A 17,090-nucleotide genomic window follows, 5' to 3' on the forward strand; every position below is an offset into this window, starting at 1 on the left:
GATAATACCAGTTTAGCTCAACCAATCACCAAGCAATGCTTCATTTTGTTCAGTCTGTGAACAATTCTTTAGCAATTAAAGAAAACACACTTCAGCAAAACATGATCAGGTCAAAAGTCTGAATAATTTTTGGTTATAATATGTCACAGTTTACTTTATTTTGCTCTCCTCACTTACATAAATGAACTATAGTGTCCTGCACACACTCAAAAAAAATAAAAAATGATATCTGGTGTCTGAATAATTTTTGGTTTGTCTATTGGATATCTTGGGTGGAGTAGATTCATGGGAGAGAGAGAGAGAGAGAGAGAGAGAGAGAGAGAGAGAGAGAGAGAGAGAGAGAGAGAGAGAGAGAAGGCAAAGTTTCTCGGGGTAAAACAGCAAGGGAGTAATGTACTCTAGTGTTCTGCAAGCTCTCTCCATTTACTCAATCCCAAAAAAGGACATAAATAAAAGCTGCTCTACTTGAAGCCTCCGTTCAAGAGAGAAAGTTGGAAGAGGGAGAGCGAGGAAAAGGACACTGTTTTCACTGGAGATATTTCATCTGAAGATTCAACATGGGGTGAGTTGAACATGCGTGATTGTGTTCAAACCTAATTGTAACATAATTGAGTCATGTTTATGTAAATGTGAGTAATATCTCAGCATGCATGAGCTCCAGCGCTGTGAGGTGATTGATACACCTCTCGACATCAGTGTGTGTGTGTGTGTGTGTGTGTGTGTGTGTGTGTGTGTGTGTGTGTGTGTGTGTGTGTGTTACTCACTTTATTACTTCACTAGGCCTTCTGTCAGAGCTGGAGGTTATGCAACAACATAAGGAAACAAATATATAATTTATTCTGTTTACGATTTTCTTAGAATCATATGGAGGATATGAAACCTCTCAACTGGTCTTTTTTCAACACAACCCTTACAAAACAAAAAAAGAAAGTTTATTTTATTAAGTACACTTGTAAAGTTCAAGTTCCTCCTGGGACCCAGGAATGGACTTTTGTCCACTGTAGTGGTCATTATATTTTAGTGAATTTCTCTGACACCATACATGTCACATGTCACACCTGGGTGTCCTGTAAAGAGCAGATTCAGGACTTTTCAGAGATACCGAATGTTTGGAGGTTTCACCATGAAAACAACTTCTCCTTGGTCTTTAAAAATGCCTGACATTAATTTAGTGATCAAATGTAGGAAATATGATAATATATTGTAATTATAATTTAAATCTGACTACTTTTCAAATTGTATTTCATAAACCAACATCTCAGGAAAACATTATGGGGTTTCAAATAAAAAAAGTACTTTCTGTTACAGAACACTGAAGACTCTATTGTGTAGAGGACATCAGGACTTAAATCATGTTTATCAGGCATTTTGGGAGACACAACAAGAGAATATGGAAATAAATTATACATCAATATTCCTATGAAATATTAGATATTATTATTAAAATGTTGCCAATTATTACTCCAATTATTACACTTCTTTTTTCATTAAATGTTGCTCCAAGAACACATTAATGTGCACATTAGATACATTGTATTGAATGGGAATATTAATTTATGGCCATTTTACCATTTTAAGTTATTTTTGGTTAAAAATAAATAAATGAAACCCCAAAATGTATTGGTGATCGAAAAAAAAAAATCCCATTGGTTTTGCCTATACATATAATTTCATGTTATTTTATTTTTTAAACAACTTAGTCCTGGTGTCCATTACAGAGGACATAGCATAACATATGAATAAAAAAATTCTAAAATGTTTTTTTACCATTTGTTTCTTATGCTCTTTTTTTCTGGGTCTTAATATCAATACTAATATCTAATATGCTAGTATACTTGTAAGTGCCCTATTTTAATACTGCTTGGGACTCATTAGGGCCTCTTTTTTTTAGTGTATAAAAGTATATTTTTAAAGGGATATTTCACCCAAAAATGAAAATTCTGTAATCATTTACTCACCCTCAAGTTATATCCAAACCTATATGAGTTTCTTTCTTCTGTTGAACACAAAAGAAAATATTTTGAAGAGTGTCTGTAACCAGACAGTTGATGGACCGAAGAGAGAAACTGTTGGTTGAAATAAAGATGAGTGAAAGGATCTAAACGCATCACTTTAAGACTTTATTTAACAAAACTCAGGACTAGAAACAACAAAACAACCAATTAAAACACGACGAGAACTGACAATTACTGTAACTGAAAGAATCTTGAACCAACAAACCAATCAACGAAATGAATCACAGGTGTACACGATAATCAAACAATGAGTAACCAAGGAAACAAACTCAAACAGGAAACAGAATTAAACACGAGCTAAACTCTCTCAAACAGAAACAAAAAGAAAAGGCTACTTGTATGTTTTCTTTAATTGAACTCAACATCATACTTATAGTTTACTTTTGAACTTTAAGTATACTACTATGTTCCTATTTAGGTATTTTATTGTTATGAATTTTATTCTAGCTTCATGTATTAATTTGATTGATAGGCCTACGCTGTTTCATGTTTGATGATTGTGTTATTTTACATGTGCGTCAGCAATGCTTTTATCGCTTGTTTCTGCTTCTTCTTTATGCTCTCCTAATGCTGTGTGAGTAATCTTTTGGATTTTCTTGCCTTTATTGGTTCACTGGTATTTGGTCCATATATTTCACTAATAGTGTCTATGTTTGTCCAATCCACACGCTACTTTTAGACAACGATCCTCATTCACTACTTGCGTGGGTTATTTAATATTTGTACACACAGGAGAACTTCTCACGAAAAAGCGTGACCACATGAATGTGTTCAAATCTTGTTCTAACGTAGTAAATGGAGTATTGTAAATGAGCGTCCGCGTGCACGAGGTTAGTTATTTACATAAACCACGCCCAAACCATCTCCATATAAGGGCTTTCCGCACACGCTTTCCTGTCATCACACTCGTCAAACAGACGCGCTCTCGCAAGATCCTCGAACAACGACGAGCGAGTCACTCAAAAACCAGTTCAAACACAATAAACACCTTTTATACAGACCCACATTACAGACTTCTCATCAGCCAGCTGTACATATGCATAAATCTGCATTATTCAGAGAAACCGCGATGCTGAAGCTATAACGCAGCTTTTCTTACTCTTTCACTGCATAAGATGAAATATATTTAAGATGAAATTAAATTACTATTTATTCATTTTATAATATGATATAATATACTAATATAATCTAATATAAATCTAATATAATATAATATAATATATTCATTATATTCGTAATTATATTCGTCTTAATTATATGAAATATTCACGATTATAAGGCCGCACAGAGAAAGTGCTTTTTTTTAAATATTTTTTTTTTATTTCACTACGAAGGTTTTTGGTGAACGGTGATTTGTTCTTGAAAACATTCATATGCAGATTTCACACACAAATTTGTGCATAAATGAGACTTAATGTCCTTTTCTTGTAACAATTTCCCATTAAAATAAAACAAAAGCCACAGTGCTGCCCTGACCTCCCTTCAGAAGATCTGGGTCATGAGTAATATTAGCCAACATAAAACAGCTGTTACAGTCTAAACTAGTTTAGAAGTGAACATCCTTCTCACCACCAACAGTTTCATTTTATTAAAGGCATAGGTCACTAAATAATGAAAACTCTGCCATCATTTACTCATCCTCAAGTTGTTTCAAATCTGTATGCATTTCTTTCTTCTGCTGAACTAAAAAGAAGATATTTTGAAGAATGTTGGTAACCATTGACTTCCAGGTTGTTTTTTCCGACATTCTTCAAAATATCTATACTTCTGTGTTCAACAGAAGACTCACACAACTTGAGGATGAGTAAATGATGACAGAATTTTCATTATTTAGTGAACTATGCCTTTAAGTCTATTCACTCGCCCTCATGTCGTTCCAAACCTTATGGTGTAATTTTTTTCATTGGAACATGAAAAGTAGAATATTTTTTTAAATCATTAGGCAGTTCTCGCCATACAACAGGTCAAAGTTACAGTATACCTGTGAAAAATGTTGGGTGAACTATTCTTAATATTGTGGATTAGGTGGTTTGTTTAGCTATAGTGAACGTGTTATTATGCAAAGGCATGAAGTTAATGGTGTTAAAGAAACAGCATACACTCACTCAGAGCTTTGTAAGTATTTCCTATCCTTTTGAATGCTTTGAATACATGTTTGATATATGATTTGCATTAGCATTTGTTACATGCCTACAGAGACTTTCCAAATCTTCAATGGCACACGCATTATAATTGCATGCGTCTTCTCAAATCAGTCATTTGTAGTATAGCACACCCATTATTCGCTTTGAGTCCTTAAAACACGTTCTGAAGTTCCCATAGACAAAACTGTCAGGAAAAAGAGGATCATGCATATCACAGATCCCTTCTGAGGAAATCCAGTTTCCTCTGTTAGTATTTGGAGATCCCCTTGTGGATGTGTGGATGTTTAAGAAGTGCTTTTTTTTTTTTACTCTGAGTACTTGTATAAGTCACACATTCCCACAGGGGAAAGAACTGCAGAGCCAAGTTCTCATTGTGTTGATCTTAAATTTCCATTTCAAGGCAAGAGTTATTCCAAAGGCCTCTTACTAAAAATAAACCCGTGAAGGGATGAGCAAACGCTTTGCTGAGAGCAGATTTGTTGATGGAAGCCAGAAAAATGATTGAATTCTGAACTTCCAAATATTTATATTTAATATGAATTGTGTGCGGTATTAATGCTTCTTTGCCTGAATTTCAGTTTCTCTGTTAACAAAACTTCCACTGTTAAGCCATAGCCTTTTGATACAGTATGGACAAGCCAAGTTTAAGTCCTGACTTAAGTCTTGTTCCCCATATTTATTAAAAATGAATATAAATGTACTGAACAATGCAGTTTATGAACTTTATAAGGTTATTTAGTCATTCATCGTCAGAGTCTGAAGCCCCTCCTCCTTCTACATAATTAAAACTACGACTGTCGAGTGCATGAATTGTCCAACATTTCACACTTTTTTGGGGGGGGGGGGTTATTTAAGTGCTTTATTCGGGTACTTTGGTAACACTTTATTTCGATGACCCACTTTAGATATAAGTAACTTTGCAACTGCATGTCAACTAGCAGTCATTAGAGTATTACTAGACTGTCTGCTTAATTGTTTTGCTCCTTGTTGTAAACTTTGCATTCAATGGCTTATCCGCTACTTTTATAAATGAGACAACCTGAATTTATTGAGAATTCATGTGCTGACCATCATTTGACATTTAAGTCCCCCTAGTCAATCATTTTATCCCTTAAAACTCATCTTTGATCACCAAAATTACATATTTAGACATTTTTTCTTTGAAAAAAATTCTTCATGCCTTAAAATATCTTGAATGTAACTCGACACCCTTGCCTCATTTAGTATTCGCGGTTCTATGAATATGCAAATGAGCCCCGCCTCCACTCACTCGCTCAGCTCAGAGATCCACTGGTTGATGATCACACGTTGATCTGATTGGTTACAAGGTAGTTTGTGACGTCAGAAACACCAGCGATTTCAAAGCGTGTTTTTGAGACTGTCTTTGGTTCACTGCAGTTTTAAGGAGGAAATACTCAGCAATGGTGTCGACACATTAAGGATACCCGGCCCTTTAAGGGAGCTCAGTAACAACTTGATCAGTTGCCTGCGTATTTTATTTTATGTTTATCATCTTAGATTAAAAAAATTCCTTCAAATGAATTGTAACAATACTGAACACTTAAAATGTCTTGCATTCTTGTGCACATTTTTAAGATAGCCACTATTACACTAAGCAGGTCATTCCACATGTTGAAAGGTTTATCTTCTTCCCGTATACGCTGAAGTAATAAAGCAAGAAATAAATAACACAGTGAATCTCCGCTTATCCCGTCTGAACCTTAGCAAAGCAATCAATCTCATAATAAACTCCTGCCACTGCCAAGAATGAATATGATTTATGACGTCTGGTATTGATAACATTTATTCATATTTTATTTCTCCATCTGGCTTTTACTTTCAATATTTTGGTGATTTTTCAAAACCTTGTCGGCACGAGCTCATCCTACTCGAGTGAATTTTCCACATTTCGATCTCCTCGGAAATGACTAATGGTGCGTTCAAGTCATGTCAGACAGATCATGTTTACGAGTTGAAAGCACATGATGGCCTTCACAAACTCGTAACTACGAATGGGAAGCTCAGGATTTTCTGTAAGCCCAGAGTTTATGAGTTTTGGGGCATCAGTGAGAAACGTGGCAGAATCCCACAATACTTACACATATTTAGCAGTGACATCATCAGGCTTTTTTATTTACAACAAACTAAGCATATTGCCTGCACAAAATATAATAGCATTTTAAAGTTTACTGTGGTTTCATAAATTAATTAAAAGCAAAACAGATTCTTCAATCTTCATTTTCTAGAAGTAGAGCTGAAGAAAACTTGTTATTTAATGTCTCCCTGTAGTCAATAATTCTATCCCTAGAAACTCATCCTTAAACACCAAATTTACATATTAAATATGTAAAATGAATGTAATTTTTATAATATCTAATTTTTCGTTGAAAAAAAATGTCTTCATGCCTTATAATATCTTGAATGTAACTCGACACCCTTGCCTCATTTAGTATGCGCGGTTCTATGAATATGCAAATGAGCCCCGCCTCCACTCACTCACTCAGCTCAGAGATCCGCTGGTTGACGATCACACGTTGATCTGATTGGTTACAAGGTAGTTTGTGACGTCAGAAACACCAGCGATTTCAAAGCGTGTTTTTGAGACTGTCTTTGGTTCACTGCAGTTTTAAGGAGGAAATACTCAGCAATGGTGTCGACTTATGAACTTACACATGCTTTGTCTTAAAGCAGATTAAAAACACCATATAGACACATAAACTACATTAAAAGCTGGATTTTCACCACAGGGGGACTTTAAGAGAAGGTACATCGACATCAGCGCATCAGTGTGGCCGATGGCCGATATAATAGCAATTTTAATGTGATATTTCACACTATAAGCACGCATTATCCACTGACAAGGCTATTAACAGACTGACAAAACTGACTCTTCTATTCAGCTAAAATGCCCACATATGTATTTCTATGTTATGTCACATCACAGCAAGAAGAGACCACAATAATTATGACCAATACTTCATGTTTCCAGACTTTTTTCTAGGTTCAATACCTTTGTTGTTGTCAAATCCTAATCCAATCAGCAGCTTAATTACATCAGCTTAATATAGTTTTGTAATGTGTTTGATTAAACTATAAGCTTCTCATCACAGCTCAAAACAAGAACAGCATGAAACAACACTCGTGGGATCTTAGCTTTTATTTGTGTGTGAAAAGAAGCGTGACAAAATGTTGGACACCGCCTGAGGGAAATCAAGAGTGTTTTCACACGCCGAGCGAGCTCCTCTGTTCTTTCCATCAACACTTTCCACTGAATTAACGGCTTGAACGGGGTTAGCATTATTCAACATCTAATCAAAGTTTTAGAAATGGGGGTTCACATAAAGGTAACCACTAATGCAGTGCGTTAGGACGGATGAAAGTGTTCCAGATGTGCTTCTATTGTTAGCACTTTTGACCCTATTTTACAGCTGTTTAAACTGGAGATGGTTATAAATCAGAGATAATTGGGGTTTTGACAATTATCTTTCATACAAGATGGATTGGATGTTGAACGTATTTCCAGACACAGCAGACGGACAGCGAAGTCTAGAAGACCGTCTACTGTGTGTTGTTCCCACTGGAAACAATATAAATGCTCTATAAGCAGAGTAAAGGTTCACACCAGGGGCGTGTCTAGGGGGAGGATAAGCCCCGCCTCCCCTGAGAAATGATCTGTCCATCTGATGATAAATTAAAATTTAAAAGTGGATTGTTTTGTGCATATTTTTCCATCGCTAGCAGATGGGTCTGACCCAACAAAAATCCAGTTTGGCGCTGTTTGACAGTGTGCGCGCGCTTCGGGCGTCCGCGCTCAGAACATGTGAGAACAGAACGCCAATGAAATGTTTACCTGGCAGAGCTTTAAAGCACGAGCAAATAATGACCTTTTGTCCTGTGAGTGTAACTCTACCGCTGCATTGCATTAACATGTGATGTGAATGTACGTCGAGTAACAGTATTGAGGCGCCAGAACTGCAGCTGATGAATGTGCGCTGTAGCCGATACTACCATCTTTTAGTTTACATGCTTAATGTGTTTCCACAACAATGTTAGTGAGTAAATCTACTGAAATGGCCACCATAACAGTGGAGTGTGTGATGTGTAAGACGAGAAAGCCGTGTGCAGTGTGTATGCGGTACAGGAGCAGCATGCGCTATAGTGATTTCACAGTGCGTAACTGATCCGCGGCTGGACCACAAACACATACTCACTATTTTTTTATTTCAAATCCAGAAGTTATCAGCAATTTTTATTTAAAAAAAAGGTTTTGTCAGCATTGCGATTCTCTTTTTACACATATACTCTTTAATAGACGTATTCACGTTTAAACCCAATTTAATCAACGTATTATTCAATGCGTATATTCAACGTATTATTATTATTCAACGTATTATTCAATCTTCTATACAGATTTATATATTTAGTTGCTCAAGCAAGTGGTAAAATATTTAACCATGTATTTATATTAAAATCTGATTCGCAAACATTTTAAATTAAAACTTAAAATTGACAAAAACAGCCGACTCTCATGCCTTTTCTTTTGCATTTAAATTTTAGCACAATAAATCTTGCATTTCACAAAGAACTTGTTTTTCCACCTCCACGAATGAGACGAGTGTCATTCATTATGCCGCCTTGTTGAGGTAAATTGTAGATTTGCCTTGCTTTACCCCGGTCTTAAAGTAAAAAGATGACTGTGACATGAATCAATTTGTTTCTGAATTTGCCAAGACTAGCCGCAGACTGGTCCTGTAGATAGGATACACTGGATGTATCAGGGACCTGATGAAATCCATGAATAAGTACTACAATAGTTCACAAAAAGGGTAAAATAATAATAATATTTGCCTATGGCAAGCACCACTAATAATAAAAAATATATATATATATATTTTAAAAAAGTTATGTTGCCTCTGCTAATCATATCATAATTTCAATTCTTATAGTTTCACAAAAATAGCTTTTATTTCAACTCTCTAGGTCTCCTGACCCCCTGTAGCCTAATATGTTTCCTTTTATCTAGGCCTACATGTTTACATTTACATTTAATTATTTAGCAGACACTTTTATCCAAAGCCACTTACAACCAGAGAATAACATTCAAACACTGTTCTCATACTGTTCAAGTGAGCATATCAATTTTTTTTACCTGGGGCCGCATTCACAAAGAATCTTATAAGAGGCTACAGGTGTAGCTCCTAACTGGCGAATTTAAGAGAAACTCCTAAAAATAATGTGCGTGTCACTCATAACTTTAGACTCCTAATGTGTTTTACTAAGAGTAATTCACGAAGCATTCTAGCCCTAAAGCAGCACCTACGTCTGGAACAGCTTAGAAGAAGAAACAAATTAATTTACCTCTTGTCTATACAAACGTGACTTCAGATTCATTTAAAAAAATCATCAAATTATTAATGTTGACCTGGTTTAACTAACTTTTATGTGATAGCCCTATAGTCTAATAGGGGCCCTGTGCCTATCTCTGGGTTCCTGGCTTAGAAAAAGACATGCACTAAAACAGATTGTGTGTAGTATAGCTTAATTTTGCGCCGATTTTTTTCAATTGTTTATGTTGCCCCCCCAAACATGACATCCTGGTAACCCCTCTGGTTCACACCAACGACGATAACTATAATGTTAAAGATAAAGTTATAAAAATCCTCGTAAATGTAAAAGAATAGCATCAGCACAATAGAGCTCATGTAGCCCCGCCCCTTTTGTATTTCCACAGCATGAAAGTAAGATCTTACAGATTTATGAATGAAAAAATCGTACATATGACTTCCGTTTCAAACATTACAATGCTCATGATAACTTTTGTTAACTCCACAATATGTAAACCAGCTAATTACTCTTGGTGTGAAACAGGCCTTTTGCTTTAGAAGGAAATAGACTTTAAAGGGAACTTATATATTCACAATCTACTGATGTAAAAGTTTTCTTTTTTTCCTATTTTCTAAGTCACCAAACTTACTATTCTGACCAATTAATCTGGCGAAAAATAAAAACCCTAGCGTATGATAGCAGGTTTTGCAGCAGCACTAATGGGAAACAAATGTATTTTAAAATTCATATTCAACATTTGCATGATCCAGACATTCACCACAATATTATTACACCAGATGAGTTCATTTATGCATGGTAATTTACATCGTGTCTTTTTGAATGTTAATTGATGATGCAAATAAATTCCAGTTCATTTACAGAAGCATAAGAGATTCGCTCGCCCCGTTATTAAAGCATTATTAAAGATGCTTTTGCAGCTCAACTCAGACATCTTGGTATATATTCGTCTCACACAACAGCCTGGATGTACTGTATACGGGTGAACCCTCCTCCTTGCACACTTTCCTCTGTGTTTATTCCAAGTCTTGCTAGACCTTGGTGATGTTTACCAGGGGAAGCTCTGTGTTTCGTCAAGCTCAGAAAGAAAGACTCAACCCCCTGAAACACCCCCCCACACACTCACAACCTCCAACAATATTAACAATATTCAGCCGGAGCTCAGATCTGTTCACTCGGAAGCTTTGCTCTACTCGTGACCCTTCATGGTCCTAGAGGAGATGTGATATTCAGGAGAACCCTGTGCATGCTGGAGGTAAATATGCCTAATGCAGGTCTTGATGTGCATGTCATGGCATAAACAGTGCATGCGTTTATAATAGGAGCTGTTAAAGGAATAGTTCACCCAAAATCATTTCCCCCGAGGACCTTTCAACGTATACGGATAAAAACAGTTCAAAACACAGTTCAAAAAGATTATTTTATGTTCTGCTGTATGTGATAGAGGTTTGGATTGACATTTTCATTTTTGAGTGAACTATCCCTCTAACTGTCGAGATATTTGGTCGTGTGTATTGAATCAAAAAGGAAATAGGTGGTGTGTTCAGTGTGTGTTTTAGGGAACTTCTATAATAAGAAATGTTCAAATCACAATCTGATGATGTTTATCTCACGCAGATGTTCATCTTTTTGAACTTAAAGACAAAATAATGAAACTTTTTGTGATATATCCAAATCTAAAGGGATCAATAGTAACAGTATTTATGTTTTGTCGGATAACAATACTTGCTTGAATGTTGCGGCCAGAAGAAAATACGCACCATTAATCACTTGTAATCTAACTATTTGTGGTCACTGAAATAGATGAAAAATGCTCCCAAATCGTCCTATTGTTACTCACACCTTGATTAGGTTGTCAGATCCCCCCATAATTTGCAGTCTAATTAGATTAATTGTCCAATAAATATGTTGAATTATGTGGCACTGGAAGAAAATCACCATTACCTTTCCTGTTACGTTTACGGACATTTCTGTCAACTCTAAAACACAACACAATGTAACGGTCAAGATGTACCCAGTGTTTTTTGTGTGTTCTAGGACTTTTATTTTGAAGTGTATTTTCTGTTCCGTTCGTTCTGCTGATTCTCGTCCTGTGTTTAGTGCCTGGTTTACTTCAGCAGTGTCCGAAATCGTTCAGTGTTCCCTACATTACTCCACTAATACAGTTCACTTGAAGAAGTGAATGAAAACGAGTGAGTGATTTCGGACACTGGTGCGTTGGAAGAGCCGTCGCTGTTGGTTTGTGCTGTTCTTAAAGGATTTATCTTGAACTCTGTCATGGAAACTAGCATGTATAAACCTTAATTAATAATCAATAAAAAGGCATGTATACCTGTTTGATATTACGCTGTACCCACATTGGACCAGCAGTCGTCAGATGATGATGATGATTCAGATGCAGCGCCATCTTCTGGTCAGACGCGGGAATTCATTCAGCATTCAGCTCTCACAGTGCATTATGGGTATTCTCTAGCCATTGGGTATACATTGGTTGTACACTTTATTGCGGTGGTGCATTGTGGGATTGAATGAGTGCACTCAATAACGTCCACTATGGTTTCGGACACCACTGCGAATGGCTGTGCCCTATTTAAAAGTGTAGAGATCATGTTTCATCATAGATGATTTCACACACAGCCTTTGTTTCTATAGTTACCCTTGTTATTGATTACCCACACCTGTGTCTTGTTAGCCTCTTGTTTTCCTATATATCCCAGTGTTTCACTTGTCTTAGGTCAGTTGTTGTCCTTTCATGTGTTTTGTAAAGCTGTTGCGTTCCTGTAATTATTATTTTTGAGTATGTGTTAGTTTGATAAACTGCTGCTATTAGATACTCACCTCTGATCATCCCTGTTTAACCGTAACAGTAATGCATAATTTAAAACACGGATAACACACCTGTGAATGGTCAACACAGAAAATGTCTTCAAACTGGGACTTTTCTTAGATTTCCTGTGTTTATGTTTTTTTTTTTTTTTTTTTGCATGCACTTCATCTGGATATCCAACGCTATCTCACGACCAATTCGTACGAATTCGTACGAATGATAAAAAGTTGGCTAATTCGTACTAATTCGTACGACCTCACTCGTACGAATTTGTACGATTTGTCTAAACCCACGTGATGGGTAGGTTTAGGGGCGGGGTCAGGGGTAGGTCATTCGTATGAATTCATACGAATTGGCCAATTCGTAAAATATGTACGATTTTGCAAAAATCGTACTAATTCGTACGAGTCAGGTCGTATGAATTCGTACGAATAAGCCACCTCGTAGAATTTGTACGTTTTCCCGTGAGATCGGGCTCGGATATCAGTAAAAAATGAGATTCTGCATAGAAGGGCTTTATAAGACAGAAACATGTAATCTATGATCTATGTTATATTTTGAGCCTTAATCAAAAATGTTCATTAACTTCAGCATTGCGTGATACTATTTCAAAGTGATATCCGTAATTTTGACAGATAATAAATTGTATTTACACATGAAAACAAACCTGGAAAGAGACGTGAGGATTTGAGGAGGAAAACTAGAGAATCTTCGTGAATTCCAGTGAATTATTAATGCAAAGGGTAAAAAGAAAAGAATCATCATGAGGAAAAGAACGCGGCGACTGAAAAGAGCTCTTGCCATAGACATTCTTGTCATGTTAAAATACCAAGTGATACGTTATTCTCATGATAAATCATGAAGGAAAATTGACAGCTCATCCAGTCAAGCTTTATTTGTAGGGCAACCTTATGATTTGAAATGATTCGTTTCAGTCTTTATGAATGGACGTTCCTCAATCTGGAAGTGCCACCCATGATTCAAAATCATCAGGAATTGTGACATGTCTGTTTGTTTTTGGACTTCCTTCTGTTCATGTGTTCAGTTTCCCGCCACTCCTCGTTTCCATGACCACGTCTTCATTAGTTAATTTGGCTCAGCTGTGTGTTGTTAATCAGTCTCGTTAGCTCCCCTAGTTTATATAAGCACTCAGTTTCTGTCTATCTTTGGTCAAGCTTTAGTTAACATTATGGGTATGTGTGTGGTATTTTTCTCCTTGTTGATTCTCCTGTTTATTGTTTGGATTGTTCTATTAAAAGTCTCCTGAAGATCTCTCCTTCGTCGTTCACTTTAAGTGCTCAACTTTATTTTCTTTTACAGTAGGCACAATATAATGCAAATGGCCAGAATGCAATGCCAACACAGCAATGCAACAGCAGAGTTAAGGCCCGTTCACGCCAAGGACGATAACTAACGATAAAAATATATATATTGCTCAAAAAATCATTATTATAAATATAAAATAATAGCAAAGTTCACACCAAAACAATAAAGATAAAAGCACAGAGAAACAATATCGCTGGAATCACTTTCAGAACGATTTTATCCAGCTGATGAACACATTAACAGCCAATCAGAATCCACCCTGCTTTAAAGAGCCAGATCTCAAGTCACCTTCATTTATACAGCGCTTTTAGCAATAGCGACTGTTTCTTTACAGTGATAATAGGAGATTACAGTAACAGAGATTGTTTAGGCTTTACAGCAGATCTAGAATAAAGTTATTGTCCAGCTAAAGTTAGTTTTGATTGATTCACTTCCGTAGCAAAGATCATTAGTTATTAACTTTCAGGCCGCTAACACGACACCGTTCTAACAGAAAACCCTTAATTCACACAACAATGTTTGGTGCTCGAGAACGCAAACCTTGAAATGCGTTCCAAGCTGCAAGTGTTGAAAAATTGTGTAAAACGTTATCATCTCCGCGTAAACTTCAAAAACGCGAATCTGTGGAAACGCTGACGACGTGCAAATGCGCATTACGTGTTTCTATAGATACGAGTTTAGTCTAGTTTTATCTGTACAGAGGTGAAGGGAAGGAGGTCTTCACAGGGAGGAACATCGTGACAGGAATAAGGATAGTGTAGAATAACCGATCTCGTGGTGTCATCCAAGTAAGGGTTAATGCCCGACGAGGTGTCCATTGTCAGGTATTAATGGACGACGGTCAGGCGTGAACCGTCCGACGCGCGGGTATCCATTAATACCTGACAATGGACACCTCGTCGGGCATTAACCCACTTATACCATGGTCACTTGCCAAATAACACATTTTTAAAACATTAGTTTATATTTTAATTCGTTTTACAATCGAAATCTAAAGTTTTTACAAACAATAACTTGGTTTCCCTGGTTACGCCTGACGGTTTATTTAGCAACCGGAGATATTTATAGTCCGCTCAGCTCGTAGAACCCTTCAGTTTAGCTAACTTACGAGCCAGAAAGTTAACGTTTTTTTTATTTTTATTTTTTATGTAAGTTAGGCTTGTCTAGCCATGGGCGTTACACTTTCGTTTTTTTAACCTATAATTAAAACACACAGGTAGGTATAACGGCTAACTAGATGTTTGTTTTGATACAATAAATTGTAAAAGGATACTTTGACTGCCTGTTGCTATGGTTACTCACAGCTGATGTAGCCAGCGCATTTATTTATTAATTTCGAACGGTAAACAGTTCGAAACTCCTTTACTAGGTGTCCTCTATCACTTTTTAATGGACACCCTGCAGCCAATCAGAATCGAGTATTCACCCAGACCATGGTATAAAGGCAGACGTTTGTGTTCAGTGGGAATCTTCACTTCCAGTCCCTCGTTCTCTCTAAAGGCCTCAAACATCATAAGAGTTTCATTCCCAGTCTCTCCGTCTCCATTAAAGCGACTGTTAATAAATGATTTTACTGCCATATTTGTGTTGAGCAAACTAAGCCCTCAGAATTGTTTCCACTGGAGGACGTCTCTCCATCCGAGTCTCTCGTCCGCGACTCCGACTCTAGCGTTTACAATAGCGGCTGAGCTGTTTAATGTAGCGTAGGGAGTGATGTGGTGGAACAGAGTGTTGTTTGACTTATGACTGAAAGGCGAAGCGAGAAGTTTAGCTTAGGGTGAGTTGAGTGACCACATCTGGACAGTGTTTCGGCGAGCGGACTCGAGTGTTCGTGCACATCTCGTTTGGGGAGAAGGTTGTGAACGTTGCGTGATGATTCCCATCTCCTGTTGAAGAGAGTCGGATGCAGCGTTGTGTGTAACTCATTACAAGTAGCTTGAGTTATGTAATCAGATTACTTTTTCGAGTAACTAGTAATGCATTACTTTTAAAATTTACAACAAAATATCTGAGTTACTGTTTCAAATAAGTAACGCAAGTGACTGTTTGAACATTTATTGACTGACAGCTCTCCTGTCCTCATGCTGAGACAAATCGAAGTGCCGAGGTGTGTGTGTGTCTGAGCATGATGGTTATTGTGGTTCTAGACTAAATGTGAGCGTGCATTTGCTCATCTCACATGCACACAAAAAAAGATTAAATATTCCTCAAAATGAATAAAATCAGTGAAATGCTGAATCAGAATTCTATGCAAAACTCCACATAAATATATTAAATAAAACACATGTTTATGCATTTATGCACCAACACTGGTGAAAGTTGCATGCGGTGCAAACAGGAATCCCAACATGTCCTGATTATTCCCATCTTCTGTTGAAGATAGTCGGATTCGGAAGTGCTTGGAGGTGCAAGTCATTGATGAATGAACGGCAAAAATGTTTTCTTGAAACATTTTCCAATACAGTTGACTCTCTCTGACATGACGTGTCTCCAGAGACTGTCATTAGCTCATCCAGGCCACCGTGTTCACAGCAGAATCACGTTTGCTCCCAGGAGAGCACATATGCCTTCAGTGGTGTGTGTGTGTGTCCCGGGAGAAGAGCCGGCACCATCTGCTGGTAAAACTACACCACGAGTACAGCTGGAGTATGGCTGGAGTAGGGCTGGGTCGAGCTGCAGGTCAATAATAGGCAATAGGTTAGCTAACAAAATCAAAGGGATCAATGTCTGGTAAGGGTTCTTAATGTTGTTCTTTTAATAATAAAGTCTAATGGTGTTTGGGTAAACACTTTTTTTTAATATATTCTTTTTAATATTTTGTGTTTGACTGCATATAGGCTACATGTAGGCTATAAAGCAATGCATTTTGTCTAAACTTTTAATATTGCATTGAGACATTCCATGCTGCATTTATAATCTGAGCTCATAAAAATCTGTATATGATGATAGTTAATGGTAATATTTGTAAAATGTTGATTGAATAGCAGGAGGGACTGACACCGCAGACACTAACTGACATGCAAACTTCCCGTATGGTCTCTTACGGATATTGATTTATTTGATGAAATGGTTGTGAGGAGTTTATTTCTAAATATCAAATGGCAGTGAAAAGTGTATAAATTATCATTTTACATTAAAGAAGCACAAAAGAGGGCCAAAAATGTGATGTGATGTAGAATATACTGCATACATATACTGTTACTTGTTTCAGAACGTTCAGAGAACATTCAAAAGTAACATTTCCCATAATGTTTGAAGAATGATAAAAATGGAACGTTTCCTTTAACATGTGAACTTTAAAAAAAAAAGAAAAAAAAAGTTTTGAGCGTTTAGACAACATTCAAAAATAACGTTTTCATAACTCTCTTAGAACATATTTTTGTTAGCGGGGATGAAGGTATACAGATAGCTTCAAAGACTGTAACAAGATTTAAG

At 36.7% G+C, this 17,090-nt stretch overlaps 1 protein-coding gene across 2 annotated transcripts in view; it reads left to right on the forward strand.

Moving 5' to 3' along the window:
• Positions 1 to 448: 448 nt before the first annotated feature.
• The window catches only part of pde5ab (phosphodiesterase 5A, cGMP-specific, b), a 59,974-nt gene continuing 43,332 nt past the window's right edge, over positions 449 to 17,090 (forward strand). The window contains exon 1 of one of the 2 annotated variants that reach the window (XM_084405410.1): positions 449 to 562. In XM_084405410.1, coding sequence (XP_084261536.1) covers positions 558 to 562 — 5 coding nt within the window. In that variant the 5' untranslated portion in view covers positions 449 to 557. Of the gene's footprint in view, positions 563 to 10,675; positions 10,758 to 17,090 lie in introns of those variants that run through there. The other variant, XM_084405411.1, reaches the window with a different exon arrangement.

The sequence above is a fragment of the Rutilus rutilus genome (assembly GCF_951802725.1).
Source record: "Rutilus rutilus genome assembly, chromosome: 3".
NCBI classification, from domain to species: Eukaryota; Metazoa; Chordata; class Actinopteri; order Cypriniformes; family Leuciscidae; genus Rutilus; species Rutilus rutilus.